This window comes from Trachurus japonicus, chromosome 13 (assembly GCF_045865225.1).
Source record: "Trachurus japonicus isolate A0001 chromosome 13, Traja_1.0".
In the NCBI taxonomy this organism is placed as follows: Eukaryota; Metazoa; Chordata; class Actinopteri; order Carangiformes; family Carangidae; genus Trachurus; species Trachurus japonicus.
In genome coordinates, this window is record NC_140919.1 from 44340848 (window position 1) to 44356223 (window position 15376).

Sequence of the window (15376 nt, forward strand, 5' to 3'; positions counted from 1 at the left end):
TGATGTTTCTGCACTCTATGATTTTTTCTCATTTAAGCTACTGTATCACCAGCTGGTCTATGACCGGATCTACTATCGTGAAACCAGTTGAGCTTCTGTACAAAAAAGCACTCAAAATCTTAGACAAAAAAACGGTATCTTACCATCATTGTAATATTCTAGTGAAATATAAATTGCTGAGTTTTCCTAATTTTTGTAAATTCTCCTCTGCATGCCTAATATATAAAGTACTTCATGGCCTGGCGCCATCTCCACTTAAAGAGTTTATTGCATTTAAACAAACTAGGACTACCAGGTCAATCACTAACAGGGACTGTGTGGTTCCGTACAGGAAGACCTCTTTCGGTCGAAATGCCCTGTCTACGATGGGAGCTACGGTTTGGAACACACTACCTTTGCCCATAAAGGAATGCCCTACTCTGTCTACTTTTAAGGGCCGCCTGAAGGTATGGCTTAGAGCCAACCAGGCATGTGATCACTCTAATGGCGCATTTCCACTAGCACGGCTCGGCTCGATACGGCTCGGCACGGCACGGCACGGCTCGGTTTGGTTGTGTTTCCATTACAACTGAGTATCACTAGTGCCGCCGTGACGTCATTTACACGGCGCCGAGCAACGCTCTAAACTCTGTAAATATATAACTTTAGCAACATTTGAAACATTTTCAGGCGAGAAAGTAGTCGTTTAGATCCCCAACGTGTTGAAAATATGACAAAATACCAGCTGTTTACAATTTTGTTTCGACGAAGTCGGCGTTACTAAAGCTAGCCGTAGTGAGCAACGCACTTCCGGTTATTTTCACAAAATAAAATACCCGTTGCCTTTTATCATAAGGAAAGCCATTACGATAGAATTGGTGCTTTTACTTTGTAAACAGGAAGTGAACCTACCCTCGCTGTAGCTAGCTTTAAACCGCCGTTTTGACTGCTCTCGTCCCGTTAACGGCATTTAACCGTTCAATATGCCTTACCGGAGAGTCTTGCCAGCTCTGAGATCGGCCTGGTTCATTGTAAAACATTTATTTATTGATGTAATGTGGTGTTTTCTGTGCGTAGGCTGACCCCAAGGCAGTGCTGCTCTTCTTTCTAACCACAAACAAACTGCTGCTACAGCCACAATTGTTAGATTTCATCAATGAGACCAACATTTAAGAGTTTAACCAGCCGGTGGTAAACCTCTAAAAAGCCATCGGGGAAGTTAATTAGCGGTCTGTTCTCCTCGGGGTGACGATGGTAGGCTGGCCGGCGGAGCACGTCAGGAGCCGGGCTGCTGCCTCTGTGATGTCGCGGTCGCTGCTCGGACCAGGAGCTTCACTTCTCCCAAAAACATCGGGGCAAACTTCTAAACAGCCGTCGTTTGGATAAACTAACCGCACATGGGGATCTAAACAGTTACTTTCTCGCATGAAAAAATATTAAAACTTAATAAAGTCACGTAATAACAGAGCCAGTCTAAATATTAGAAATTCTCTGGTAATAACAGCTTCAGCAGGAACATTTCTGTTGTCGGTCGTCGCTTCCAGTGACGACACTCATCGGCCAATCAGTGGAAGGCAGTCGGCTGACGTCACGTTTTAGTAACGCTTCGGCTGCTTGGAACCAGGGCTGAGGTGATACCAAAAGTCTACCTGGTTGCAGGTACTACGTGCTAGTGGAAACACGCAAATAGCGCGCCGAGCCGAGCCGTACCGAGCCGAGCCGTGCTAGTGGAAATGCGCCATTAATGTACCAATACTGTGTAACTGTGTACTGATACTGTGGTACTGCGTACTGATACTGTGGTACTGTTACCTGTTAATGTATATTTGAAACAGTAATGTGTTATAGGTGCGTACGTGCATGTGGGTCGGAGGGGTGGGGGATAAGGCGTATTGTTGTGTAGCGATCTGTGTTATCTGTCTTAATGTGTCTTAATGTAACTTTTTATATACCTTTGTTTTATGTTTTATTGCCATGCTCCATCAGGCAGGGGGACTGCCAACGGAAATTAGCCTTTTGGCTATAATTGGGTGCATTTACATTTTATTCTTTTAAAATGTTCATTGATGTACACTGTCCCTCTTAAACAAATAAAGGAAATTAAATTAAATTAAATTAAATTAAATTAAATTAAATTAAATTAAATTAAAACATCAACTGATAAGATGTGAGTGAGAGACAGAGACAGACATGTAGAGACTGAACTGTCTGTTCAACAGTGAGAAGGTTTCTGTGACAGGAGGAGACTCTGATTCACTCAACACAGACTCAATGAGGAACCAGGACTGAGCCAGAACCCAGGATAGAGAGGTTGAGTGAAGGTGGTGTTGAAGGTGTAGAGGTGGATCAGTGAGTCAGAGGAGACTGTGTAGAAGGACAGAGAGCCAGCAGGACAGTCCACATACACTGCTACTCTGTTAGAGACAGAGGAGGAGGAGGAGGAGGAGGAGGAGGAGGAGGAGGAGATAGGTGACGGTCTGCTATTGTGCCAGACGTAGTAACCACCATCAGAGCACTCCAGACACCAGGACTGATCGTTCCCTCCAAACAAACAGTCTATACTGTTTCCTTTCCTTCTGATTCCTCTGTAACTCACTGATATAAAAACATCTCCTCTGCACTCGACCTCCCAGTAGCAGCGACCAGTCAGACCAGTTGAACACAGCAGCTGATGACACCGGTCAAATCTGTCTGGATGATCAGGATATGACTGACGCTCCTCCACACGTGTTGCCTTCCTGTTGTTGTCAGACAGTTTGATCTTTGTGTTCACTGTGTTTGTGTCGATTGTGAGTGGACAGGAATCTGATGGAGAGAACAAGACACAGCTGCAGTTATTGATCATGTGATCAGTTATTGACAGTTTGATGAAGACTCATGAGGTCAGTGATGTGACAGTGTGAAGATGAATGTTGAATGTGCTGCTCAAAGTCAAAACAGACTTACACTTCCTCAGACCTGGTGTCAACCATGGGACTCCAGCAGGCTGCACCCTGAAAGGAGGAGGGGGGTCAGAGCAGCACCTTCTCTGTCAGCATGCACACATGGACATTACATGGCTCTCACACACACACTGTTTTATCACTGTGTTCACATGGAGGCTGGTATGTCTGGATGAACACTGAGCACAGAGAAGAAGGAGCTGGAGTCTTTATCTAGTGATGATACAGAGCAGGAGGAGACCAGGAGGAAACACTTCATCATGTCTTTTCTCCATGTCATGTCACTGCAGTGTGAGACACACACTTTCACTCTCTGACTCTCAAGCTGCACAAACACACGTCACAGCAGAGAAGATGAAGACACAACAGGTGGAGCTGACCAGCCCAGATATCCCACAATGCACCAGGAAAGGAGGAGAAGAAGATACGTTTGTTAGAGCTCAGTGAAACACACAGTGGGTCTCATTCATGAAACGTGAGCAGCATAAATTTACGTGGATTTCCGCATTCATCAATCTTTTAGTAGCGCTGATCTATTTGTAGCTACTCACAAAATCTACACCTGCTCCTGACTGTGTGTAGCGCTTGTGTAAATGTAGAAATGCACAGAAATATTGCTTGTCACTGCTGCAAACTATAATTTTAATTTGCATTACTCTCTCTCATGCTCAAAATACTTCGATGCCTTTGAAACACGTCATTTAAACATGACAAAGGATTAGAAATATTTGGAGAGAGAGACGTTTGGGATCGGACACACAGGAACAGTCAAGGCTCCATCTAATGATGATAATAATGTGATATAAAACCGGAAAAACTTTTCTTCCATCAATGTGCAGCTGATATGCGATGCAGAGTGTGTGACGCTACACGTTGCTACACGCTCGGTGGACACACACTTCATCCTGCACAATAACACAGTTGGCAGCAGTTTGGATGGAGCTGTGAGAGACGGCTGCTGCATCTGTAAGAATACAACCTGCCTATATAACTTCATGCATGCTCCTCTACAGCTGAGGCTGTGAAGAGCCTCTTCCTCTCGTGGCTGCTGGAGCTCTGTACTTATGTGTTTTTAGTTTTTATTCTTTTTTTTATTTCATGTTGTGGGTTTACTAAGATAGGATACTTAATTCACTACATCTGTTTCTTCCCTCCAGCCTTTGCTTACCTGTCCCAGTCACACCACTACTAACAGAAGAGAATTACATATTTTTTCTGGACTCCCCTTCACCCAAAATGACTTAGATCCGTGATCTCTCTTTTTTTCTCTCTCTCCCTCTTTCCTTGTTTGCATCATGGCTGCAGGTGAACAGGATGCACCTAACTCCTTATATCATACATGGGCATTTTACGGCCCGCATGCCGTTTCAATCCGGCCCGCGAGCCGAACTGTTATTATGACCCGATTGCTTTTATTACGTTGATGCGCACTAATCAGCTGTTTGAAACAGTGACAGCCCTGTTAGAACAGGAGCCTGCACATCGCAGACAGAAAGTAACCTCCTCCAGGTAGAAGACAGACGGCTGCTCAGTCTCTTTCTCTGTCTGACACCAGAGCTCCGACGGAGGAGGGAGAGCAGCCGCTCTGATGCAGCTTTTCTCCACAGCGGAGTTTCTGACCGTGCGTCCTGTCAGCGGTAGCCTAGACCGCGGGACCGGGACCTGACCTCTGTCAGCCGAATCATAACTGCTGACGGTTATAAAGCAACATCGCGGCACCTAATTATTATTTCCCAAACACTAAGGTTTAGCAAACTGTGATTAAAAGAGTATTTTATGAGATCGCTGGGTTTTCTGACGTGATTTCTCCATCCACCAATGGCTACGCTTGTAATCAAATCAGTCTTTTTTTTTTCATGTTGGTGCTGTTAGGCAGCAGCAAAGGAGTATTGTGTTTCTTCATAAATAAAAGGTTATCTACACACAAATAGAACAGTCTCACTGAATCAGAACTGAAAAGGATCTGAGTGCTTCATTATAATATTCACGTGTCTGTGAACATTATTAATTGGTGCAGTCATTTATGGTCAGTAAGTTTTGATAAAACAATCTGCTTTGAGTCCATATTTATATCATAATACAGCATGTTTCTTCAGTGATCTGTGATGGATATAAGTTGAAAATGCAATTACATGGATTGTGGGCTGTCAGCCTATTGTAATGCAATCATTTCCACCAAATGTAGTTCTATATAATTATATATAATTCAGCAATAAATATATGATGTTTCAATTTGATTTCGAATCGTATGGCCCTTCACTCACTTTATCGGAGTCAGTGTGGCCCTCTGGAAAAAATAATTGCCCACCCCTGCCTTATATGGTGGTCAGGATCTCCTTATATGGCTATTCATGAGTGGAGATCGCACGGTTTATGAATCCGGAGTAGAGTTTTAGTAGCATGAGCTGTTATCAGGGATGCAAACGGGTCAGGACCAAAAAAAGAGAGGAATTGTCTGGCGGGGGGGGGGGGCTCACCATTAACAATATCACAGAAAAGTCAATTTCCAGTAGTTCAACCCCAACCAAGTATTGAGTGCATATAGATGGACAGTTTTCAGAAGGCCAACATTTCTATATTAAAAATGCTTTAAAAAAAAAAAAACCATTGCATGCAATATTTCAATTTTGGAGATACTGATTTTTAGGTCTTCACTGAATGTTAGTCATAATTATTACTATTAAAATAAACTGAAGAAATAAAGACATGGGATTTAACATCCCATTCAGTGTGTAATGGACATATAGGCCTATATAATGTGTTAGTTTCACTTTTTGAATTGAACACATTCTACAACTCCACGGACATGCACGGGGGGAAAACGGCATCGCCGCTTTGGGTAACGTGCGTGCATGTCGCGCGTCTACATTGGAGGTCGGCTGTTATCAGTATAATCAGAGACCATGAATGAGTTCGCCTCACGTGATTGTCACTGTCAGCCTGTTAGAAAAACATTTTACTGACCCCAGCTGAGACGCTGAGACCCCCCCCCTCAAAACAAAAACTCTTCGGATCTGAACGATTCACACAAGTCACCTAATTGGTCATGAAAAAAGCGAGTTTCGCTTTTCGGCGCGCTGTTTGCATTCCTGTGTTATGTGCATAACACAGATTTACGAGCGTTTCATGAATGAGACCCAGTGAATTTAATGAGAAACACTGAGTGTGAAGACAACTTGTGTTTGTTTGAAGAAAACTCCACAGGAAGCTGAAGAATGAGGCTGTGAGCAGGTTTCCACAGGAGCCACAGCAGCAGTGAGTGGATGAAGGAGCTCTAATAGAAACCATCTGATCACAGTGACAGGACGGATCAGGATCTCATCATCAATGACTCTGTTCCCCTTCTTTTAAATTCTCTTTTGTACCCACCTCCATCAAACATTTAAACAGCTCTGTACGCTGAGGCCTGGGAAAATAATCCTTGTTTTATTCTTTCTGGGAAGTGTGAAATAACTTATGTTCTGTTTGTTTGTTTGTTTGTTTGTTTGTTTGTGGAGACTTTCATTAAGGAGACACTCTGTGGCTTCATCTGATCTGGAGTCAGCACACACACAGTCTGAAAACAGCTGTTTGATAACACACACATTCAGCCACAAACACTGATTATTACACTGTTCACTACACTCACTTTCTTCTGATTGACAGCTCCAGGCCTCTGGACAGTGAGGACATCTGGATGTCACACTTGTGATTTACTGTCTCCTCAACACAACAACACATCTCATCAGGACAAGACCAGGATCTCAGAGAGACTGAGCTGATTATTGATCATCAATATCTGACCAGACAAAGACCTGATGGTGCCGCCTGATTTCTGTCTCTTATTTCCTCCTTGGTTGGAGACGCTGGGAGACGAATGTCTCTGAGCAGTGGACATGCTTTGATTCTTGTTGCCGTATTGTCAGTGTGTCCACACTCAACAGGTGTCTACAGTCTCTGGGACTGTTCAGGTCAAACACTCAGAAATAAAGTCTGATCCAAACATCTGGAAAGACTCAGAGCACAGCTGCCAACAGCTGCTTTCATCACTGACATCTCTTCTCCTGAATATGACACAGTGAGTCATGATGAGACACTGAAGTCATCATGAGGAGAAACTCCTGATCCCAGTAGTTCATCACTGTGACTGATGAAAGCTGCACAGCTCATGTTTGAAACACTCTGAGATTTTGGCTTCAGTATAAACTGTGTTGGGACGAGTCAGACTGTGACAGAGGACGTCAGTGGAGTGGGCAGAGCTTCACTGTGGCCTACACCACCTCTGGATATGGTCTGAGTGATCGGATTTGATGTTCAGTGTGTGAAGGTGGCCATAGAAAATTTTCCAGCTCCTCCTCCTCTATCAGACAGTGTGTGTGGCTGCAACAGCCTCTCCATACCTGAGAGAGTCCAGTCTCCAGTCTGGATCCTCCAGTCCAGCAGACAGCAGCTTCACTTCTGAGGTTCCTGGATGATTGTAGCTCAGGTCCAGCTCTCTCAGATGGGAGGGGTTGGAGCTCAGAGCTGAGGCCAGAGAAGCACAGCCTTCCTCTGTGACCAGACATCCTGACAGACTGAACACACACAACAACACACAGGAACCCTCTGTCAACACCTGCTGCTGTGTTCAAGTGTCATCAGATAAACAGCTGGATGGATCCTCACCTGAGAGTCTCCAGTCTACAGTGTGGACTCTCCAGTCCACCAGACAGCAGCTTCACTCCTGAGTCCTGCAGGTTGTTGTTACTCAGGTCCAGGTGTCTCAGACTAGAGGACTGGGAGCTGAGGACTGAGGACAGAGCTTCACAGCTTCTCTCTGAGAGGTTACAGCTGCTCAGTCTGAAGAGATGATCATGAGGAATTAAAGAAAGGAATTTATTTTCTGTCCTGTTGAAAAGACAGAAGATTTTATATAATGATGAATGAATCCAACTATCTCTACACTTACAGAGCTTTGTTGGAGGCTTTGACCACTGGCAGCAGCCTCAGAAGAGCCTCCTCTGAAGCAGAGTATTTCTTCAGGTCAAACTCGTCCAGATCTTCTCCTGATGACAGTAAGATGAAGCCCAGAGCCGACCATTGAGCAGGAGACAGTTCATCTGTGGAGAGACGTCCTGATCTCAGGGACTGTTGGATCTCCTCCACTAGAGAACGGTCATTCAGTTCATTCAGACAGTGGAACAGGTTGATGCTTTTCTCTGCAGAGGGAGTCTCTTCAATCTTCTTCTTGATGTACTGGACTGTTTCCTGGTTGGACAATGAGTCACTTCTTGTCTTTGTCATCAGACCTCGTAGGAGATTCTGATTGGTCTCCAGTGAAAGACCCAGAAGGAAGCGGAGGAACAAGTCCAGGTGTCCATTTGGACTCTGTAAGGTCTTGTCCACAGCGCTTTGGTAGAAAGGTGTCAATTCAGGTTTGTATCCAAACATTTGAGACCACCTAGAGGTTGTTTGTTGTTTTGACATCAGGTTGAGTCCAGAGTTGATGAAGGTCAGATGGACATGAAGAGCAGCCAGAAACTCCTGAACACTCAGATGGACGAAGCAGAACACCTTGTCCTGGTACAGGCCTCTCTCCTCTTTAAAGATCTGTGTGAACACTCCTGAGTACACTGAGGCTGCTCTGATATCGATGCCACACTCTGTCAGGTCTGATTCATAGAAGATCAGGTTTCCTTTCTGCAGCTGCTCAAAAGCCAGTTTTCCCAAAGACTCAATCATCTTCCTGCTCTCTGGACTCCAGTGTGGATCTGTCTCAGCTCCTCCATCATACTTGAACTTCTTAAGTTTTAGATAAACCACCAGGAAGTGGATGTACATCTCAGTCAGGGTCTTGGGCAGCTCTCCTCCCTCTCTGGTCTTCAACAGCTCCTCCAGAACTGTAGCAGTGATCCAGCAGAAGACTGGGATGTGGCACATGATGTGGAGGCTTCGTGAGGTCTTGATGTGGGAGATGATCTCTCTGGCCTGCTGCTCATCTCTGAACCTCTTCCTGAAGTACTCCTCCTTCTGTGGGTCAGTGAACCCTCTGACCTCTGTCACCATGTCAACACACTGAGCAGGGATCTGATTGGCTGCTGCTGGTCGTGTGGTTATCCAGAGGCGAGCAGAGGGAAGCAGGTTCCCCCTGATGAGGTTGGTCAGCAGCACATTGACTGAGGTGGACTCTGTCACATCAGTCAGGATCTCAGTGTTGTGGAAGTCCAGAGGAAGTCGACACTCGTCCAGACCGTCAAAGATGAAGACGACCTGGAACTGATCAAATGCCCAGATTCCTGCTTCTTTGGTTTCAGAGAAGAAGTGATGAACGAGTTCCACCAAGCTGAACTTTTTCTCTTTCAGCACATTCAGCTCTCTGAAGGTGAAGGGAAATGTGAAGTGTATGTCCTGGTTGTCGTTGTCTTCAGCCCAGTCCAGAGTGAACTTCTGTGTTAAGACTGTTTTCCCAATGCCGGCCACTCCCTTTGTCATCACTGTTCTGATTGGTCGGTCTCTTCCAGGTGGGGCTTTAAAGATGTCTTCTTGTCTGATGGTTGTTTCTGGTCTGTCTGGTTTCCTGGACGCTGTTTCAATCTGTCTGACCTCATGTTCATCATTGACCCCTCCAGCCCCTCCCTCTGTGATGTAGAGCTCTGTGTAGATCTGGTTCAGAAGGGTTGGGTTTCCTGCTTTAGAGATCCCCTCAAACACACACTGGAACTTCTTCTTCAGGACAGATTTGAGTTGACGTCCACAAACTGCTGCAGCATGTTCTAAATGAAAACACAGGAAATTAGACCAATAAGAAAATGTAACATGTTAATTCCTCTAAATAACAACTATATGAACATGTTTCCCTCCATGTGTTGATGTCAGTGATCGTCTCATTTGTCCATCATGTTGAGTCTTAAGAGAAATCCTCTTACTGCTCTGCAGACGCTCAGCCAGCTCCTCCTGCTTCATCCTCCTCAGGAAGTTCACTGTGATCTTCACTAATGCCTCTCTGCTGCTCCTCCTCTGATCTTCACCCTCACCGTCCAACACCTCCTCATCCTCCCTCTGACTCCCTGAGCATTCTGGGTAATCTGAACTCAGAAGCTTGTGGATCTTCTTCAGCTCGTTCTTGACAAAAGTGACCATGTTCTCCTCCAGCAACTGGAACAGAAACTCTATGAGTGACAGCATCAAACTAAAACCATGGAGCCAAACATCAGATCCATGTTGGACAGACTGACAATCCACTGGTGTCAAAGTGCAGCATGGAGATGATGGTGAACACAACAGATGTAACAGCAGCTGTTGGACATGTCCTCACCATAAATATGGAGTCCAGGTGTGTTTGATGCTGCTGGGCAGACTGACCACTGGGAACCTCTGAGCTCTCCTGGTCCACTCTGTGGAGGAATCAGTGTCAAGTCAACATCAGTACAGAGAGATAATACAAGATGGACTTTATATGTCTCCTGAGGACGTTCACAACAGACAGAGACACTTTGGTTTCAGACCTGGTCCAACAACACGTTGTACAGACTGGTTCATTTCTACAATAACCTGAGTCTGTCAGTTACAGCTTACATCTGATCAGCTGATCCACATCCTCCTTTAAAGAAAATGAAGAAGTCTTTTGAGTGGTCGCTCTGTAAAGACAGACAGCTGGGTTCAGGAGAGTCTGGTCTCTGCTGCTGGATCCTGAAACAACAACACAACTGATGTTTATCAGTTTTAGGTTTTCAAAAGAATTCTCTGAGAAGTTATTTTAAGGGTAACAAATGTGAATGACTTCCTTTTCCTACATTTTGTAACAATGGGCCTCATTCACCAATATCTCTTTAAGTTCATTCATCTTCTATACAGCTCATCCTCACTAGGGTGGAGGGTGAGCTGGAGCCTTTCTCAGCTGACTTTGGGCAGGAGGCGGAGTTCACCCTGGACAGGTCACCAGTCTATCACAGGGCCAACATATACAGACACACATTCACACCTATGGGCAATTTAGAATCACCAGTTAACCTGCATGTCTTTGGTCTGTGGGAGGAAGCTGGAGAGAACCCACACATGCACGGGGAGAACATGCAAACTCTACGTCAGATTCATGAATGTGTTCTTAAATCAAGAATACCAGAGAAGTTGAGTTGAGAAAGAAAGTTAAAATGCCCAAAAACAAAAATCTAAACGAAGCGTCGGACTCCAAACATAGAAAGAGTTTCTGAGTCATAACTCAGTTTTTAATGAGAATCATTGAAATGTGACTCCACAGGAAGAACGTTCAACAGAAACTCAAAAACTTTGATATCGAATTTTGGCTTACATCTGATCAGCTGATCCACGTCCTCCTTTAAAGGTAATGCCCCAGTCCTTTGACATGTTGCTCTTTAAAGACAGACAGCTGGGTTCAGGAGAGTCTGGTCTCTGCTGCTGGATCCTGAAACAACAACACAACTGATATGTGCATGGTGGAGAAAAACCAATGAAAAAATCTTAAATCTTTTTAATAAACACAACAACTGACTTTTACAGAGAAAAATCTTTCTGACTGTTTTAAATTCTGACCTTTCAAATAAAGATTGCCTCTTGTTAAACTGATGATGGCCTTGAACACAACACACACAGAGCTTTGAATGTGAATAATGACAGAGCAGTGATCTGAGTCATGGACAGTTAGAGATGCTCATCTGACCTTTGACCTGTGGTCTGGCTCTGACGTCCCCCACACAGAGTGGTTTTAGAGGGAGGGGCTCCCTCCTCTCTGTCCTCACACTGATCCATGCTGCTGAGCTCACATCCACATCAGCTCACACACACTTTGTAGCTTCACCTGCAGAGGAAACACACATCATTCATCTGCACAGCAGCTCACATGTCCATCATGTCTCCAGCTGCTCCTCCACTGATTGGCTCTTCTCCTCTGCTTCATATCAGTGTCAGCTGAATGCAGTCACACAGCAGTGAGGAAGAGGAAGCTGCCATCAGCTGCTGTACTTCTACTATCAGTCCACTAGATGGCGTCATGAAGCTGCAGCCCAGCAACATGATCCATGGACCACTGTTTCCATCCACTGACACACACAAGGACTGAGATCCACTGAGTTGATGTGACACAGTCTCTGTGTGGACAGCGTCCCTGTAGAAAACCACTGGATCAAACAAGCTACAGCTGATTATTACACACACAACAACTGGGCCAAGACTTATTTCACCTCACAGCTCCACTATCACAACATTCACTCATTTCACTCACACTGGAAATTCACAGAGAGAAAAACACTCTCCAGCTGACAGACAAATGATGCATTCCAAGTTTCTCTCAGTCTGAGGCCACGTCTTCAAAATGTTTTGTTTTGTCACAACACAGCAACAGCAACAATCAACAAGAAACAAAATTATTTAGTTTACTGAAAATTTCTGCTTGATGTTGATCAAATGTTGCAACTCTAAAAGATTCTTCTCAACAATGATTTTTATCCAATAATCAATAACCTAGAGTGTTTGTGGGTGCTGCAGTACAAGCAGGGAGTAGCACAACAAGGAAATACTCGGGGAAAGTTTATCAATGCTTAACTAATGATTAACTCAACTCAACTTTATTTATAAAGCCCTTTAAAACAACCACAGCTGAAACAAAGTGCTGTACATAATGCAACGAAATAAAATAATTAGCAGAAAAATAAATCTAAAATAATAATAATTGTTTATTGCTTTGAAAACAATTTAAAAGCAATAAAACAATTTAAAATTTAAATAAAACAATTTAAAATTTAAATAAAACAAAAATAAAAACCAATAAACACAATAAATAAAACAGACCATAAAACACTAAAACAGAGGTAGAGTCTCATGCTGGGTTGAAAGCCAAGGAATAAAATGGGTTTTAAGACGTGTTTTAACACGTACACACTAATTAATAGTGTGTACTTATCATAAATTGTTACCCAGACAACTAGGCAGTCTGAGGTGTCTGTCAGTCCGGCGGAACGTATGCAGAACGGACTCCGCACACGTCCGCAGGACATGTACGACAAGGCTCACTTTTTTACTACCGTGCAGATTACGCTTTCCCACACAGACGTTAATGTGCCCAGTCGATAACTGACGGTCCCACTTTGTTCAGACCAACCTGTGACGAGAACCCTCAGTGAAACAACCACTCTCTGTGCAGCATGATCGACTCTGTGCGGCTTCTCTTATCTGATTGGTCAGGCTACTTTAATGCAGCACCCACCTGCTACACTGAAAAAAATACAAAAGCTGGATCGAAAAAGCAAGCCGAACATCAATCAGGCATAATGTGTTTTTACGCTTATCTTTCCAGTATTTTCGAGCGCAACGGACAGTCTTCAAGATGGTCGATCGCGATCTAGGGTTTGGCGACCATTGATGTAGAGCCTTAAAAACCCTGTGAGCCCCTCACTGAGTCCACATCAGTCCTGTAGTGTAAATCTAATGACAGACCACTCACCACAGACAAAGTCCCAGCTGTTCTCCAGCGGCTGTCAGACAGCGGGAGAGCAGCGGCTCATCTCCACCTCCGCCATTCAGGCGGTAAAAGCTGCCTCCAGTCATCAGGAAGTGGAGCTGCACACAAAGAACCACTCTCTTCAGGTTACCTGTAGTGAGAAAATAAACTGCGACACAACTGTTGGTGTTAAACTTTGTACTGTGACTCACCTTTTGGATGTGATACTGTTGCCCTATCTGGATTAATTAAAATGCTCCACTGCACTTTGCTCCATGAAATAAAGGCCCAAGTGAATAAACAACTTTTATGACACACACCATGTTACAGACATAAAAACATGAGGGAAGTAAGCTACAAAAGCAAAAACTGACATGTACCCAAGTTAAGTGAACCAAATACTATGGAACTTATGTGATAAACATAAAACACTCAATGGATAATTCTGATTGAATCAGATGATGATTATAATCATATCAAGTTTTAGGTAGTCTAACGGCTATAGTAGTGCTGTGATGTCACATCATACAGCAGGGGAAGTATTACAAGTAGACACATCAGAAGGAAACCACTAAAGTTAAATAACCAAGTCTGGCTGATCTCCAAGGTTTCAGAGAGATGATGACCTCCTGAACGTGCTCTGGTCACCACGGAGATGTGTGCACTCAAACGGTGAGGAGAATTTGCAACCAATGGAAACTCCATTTACAACACAGCAAGAGATGAACTGAAGACATAAACCACAGAGTAAGATCTGAGTTCTCATAGAAGAACCTCAGAAAGGTAAGGAGGAATTACTACTATTACAACTAACTTAAGAAGATGAGTCAATGTGAGCACAGAAATCATCAGTGTTGTGTTGACCACAACTGTGGAACAAATAAAGGAATCTTAACCTTAAAAACAGTGCAATAAACCAGCAATAAAGAATCAATGAGTAACAGGAAAGGCAGCAGCTTCACCAACTGTTCCACCACCAAGGCCAAAATCTGTCTGTTGTTATAGCAAGTGTGATAAGTGCAGCTCAGAAACAAAGATGACTCAGATGTGATTATTTTCCTGGATTTATTCATGTACATACATACAGTCTCCTGGTCTTCCCTGTGCCTATACAACACAGCCCTGTTACATTGGTTTACAGCAGGGCTGTGGTGGCTGCACCGTCCCCTAGAATCACTGCTGTTTGGCCTTGGAGGGCGCTTCACCTCAGACCTGACTGCTTTCCCTTTGCTCGTGTGAGTGATGTGGGGGCGGCAGTGGCTCAGGAGGTAGAGCTGGTCATCCAATATTCAGAGGGTTGGCGGTTTGAATCCCGCTCTCTTCCAGTCTCTGTCACAGTGTCCTTGGGCAAGACACCTTACCTTGCATACGAATGATCATGGTGGTGGTCGGACGGGCCGTTTGGCGCACAATGGCAGCCAAGCTTCCGTCAGTCTGCCCCGGGGCAGCTGTGGCTAATATGTAGCTTACCACCACCGGTGTGAATGGGGTATGAATGAATAATGGTTACTGTACGTGCTTTGGGTATCGGGTATCAATAGAAAAGCATTATGTAAATGTATTCTGATTCCATTATTATTATGATGTTTTTAGCACATTTTAACATTTTGATATGAGTGATTGTTGTTATTTTAACCTCTGTCTCTACCTCAGCTTTATTTCAGACCTGAGTGCTTTCCTTTGTTAATATTCATAATAATAATAATAATAATAATAATAATAATAATAATGGCTTACATTTATATAGCGCTTTCCACGATACCCAAAGAGATTAACAGAAACCATTATTCCTTCATACACATTCACACCGGTGGTGGTAAGCTACGTCTGTAGCCACAGCTGCCCCGGGGCAGACTGACAGAACCGTGGCTGCCATTTTGTGCCAAATTGCAGCTCTGACTACCACCAAACATCCACACACTCTCACACGGGGCAAGGTGGGCAAGGTGTCTTGCCCAAGAATACTACGACAGCAACTGGGAGAGAGTGGGATTCAAACCTCCAACCCTCTGATCATTGGCACTATCTACCTCTACTGCCTGAG

General features: G+C 44.2%; 1 protein-coding gene across 1 annotated transcript; it reads right to left on the bottom strand.

Annotated features, from left to right (window-relative positions):
* Positions 1–2173: 2173 nt before the first annotated feature.
* On the bottom strand, positions 2174–14712 carry LOC146976711 (protein NLRC3-like). Its single transcript, XM_085794659.1, has 5 exons — positions 14694–14712; positions 7849–9652; positions 7566–7739; positions 2926–3002; positions 2174–2784 (listed from the first exon to the last, which is right to left on the bottom strand). The coding sequence occupies exons 1-5, from the start codon at positions 14710–14712 to the stop codon at positions 2237–2239; spliced, it is 2622 nt and encodes an 873-aa protein (XP_085650785.1). The 3' UTR covers positions 2174–2236.
* Positions 14713–15376: the final 664 nt, after the last annotated feature.

What these genes read in the sequence shown, in the direction of transcription:
- LOC146976711 (XM_085794659.1), bottom strand. An exon ending in TGTAGACTGGAGACTCTCAG is followed by an intron (nt 3,003 to 7,565) that starts GTGAGGATCCAT and finishes CTGACAGAGAAG; the next exon opens with GTGCTGCTCTGACCCCCCTC. An exon ending in GACACCAGGTCTGAGGAAGT is followed by an intron (nt 2,785 to 2,925) that starts GTAAGTCTGTTT and finishes TCTCTCCATCAG; the next exon opens with ATTCCTGTCCACTCACAATC.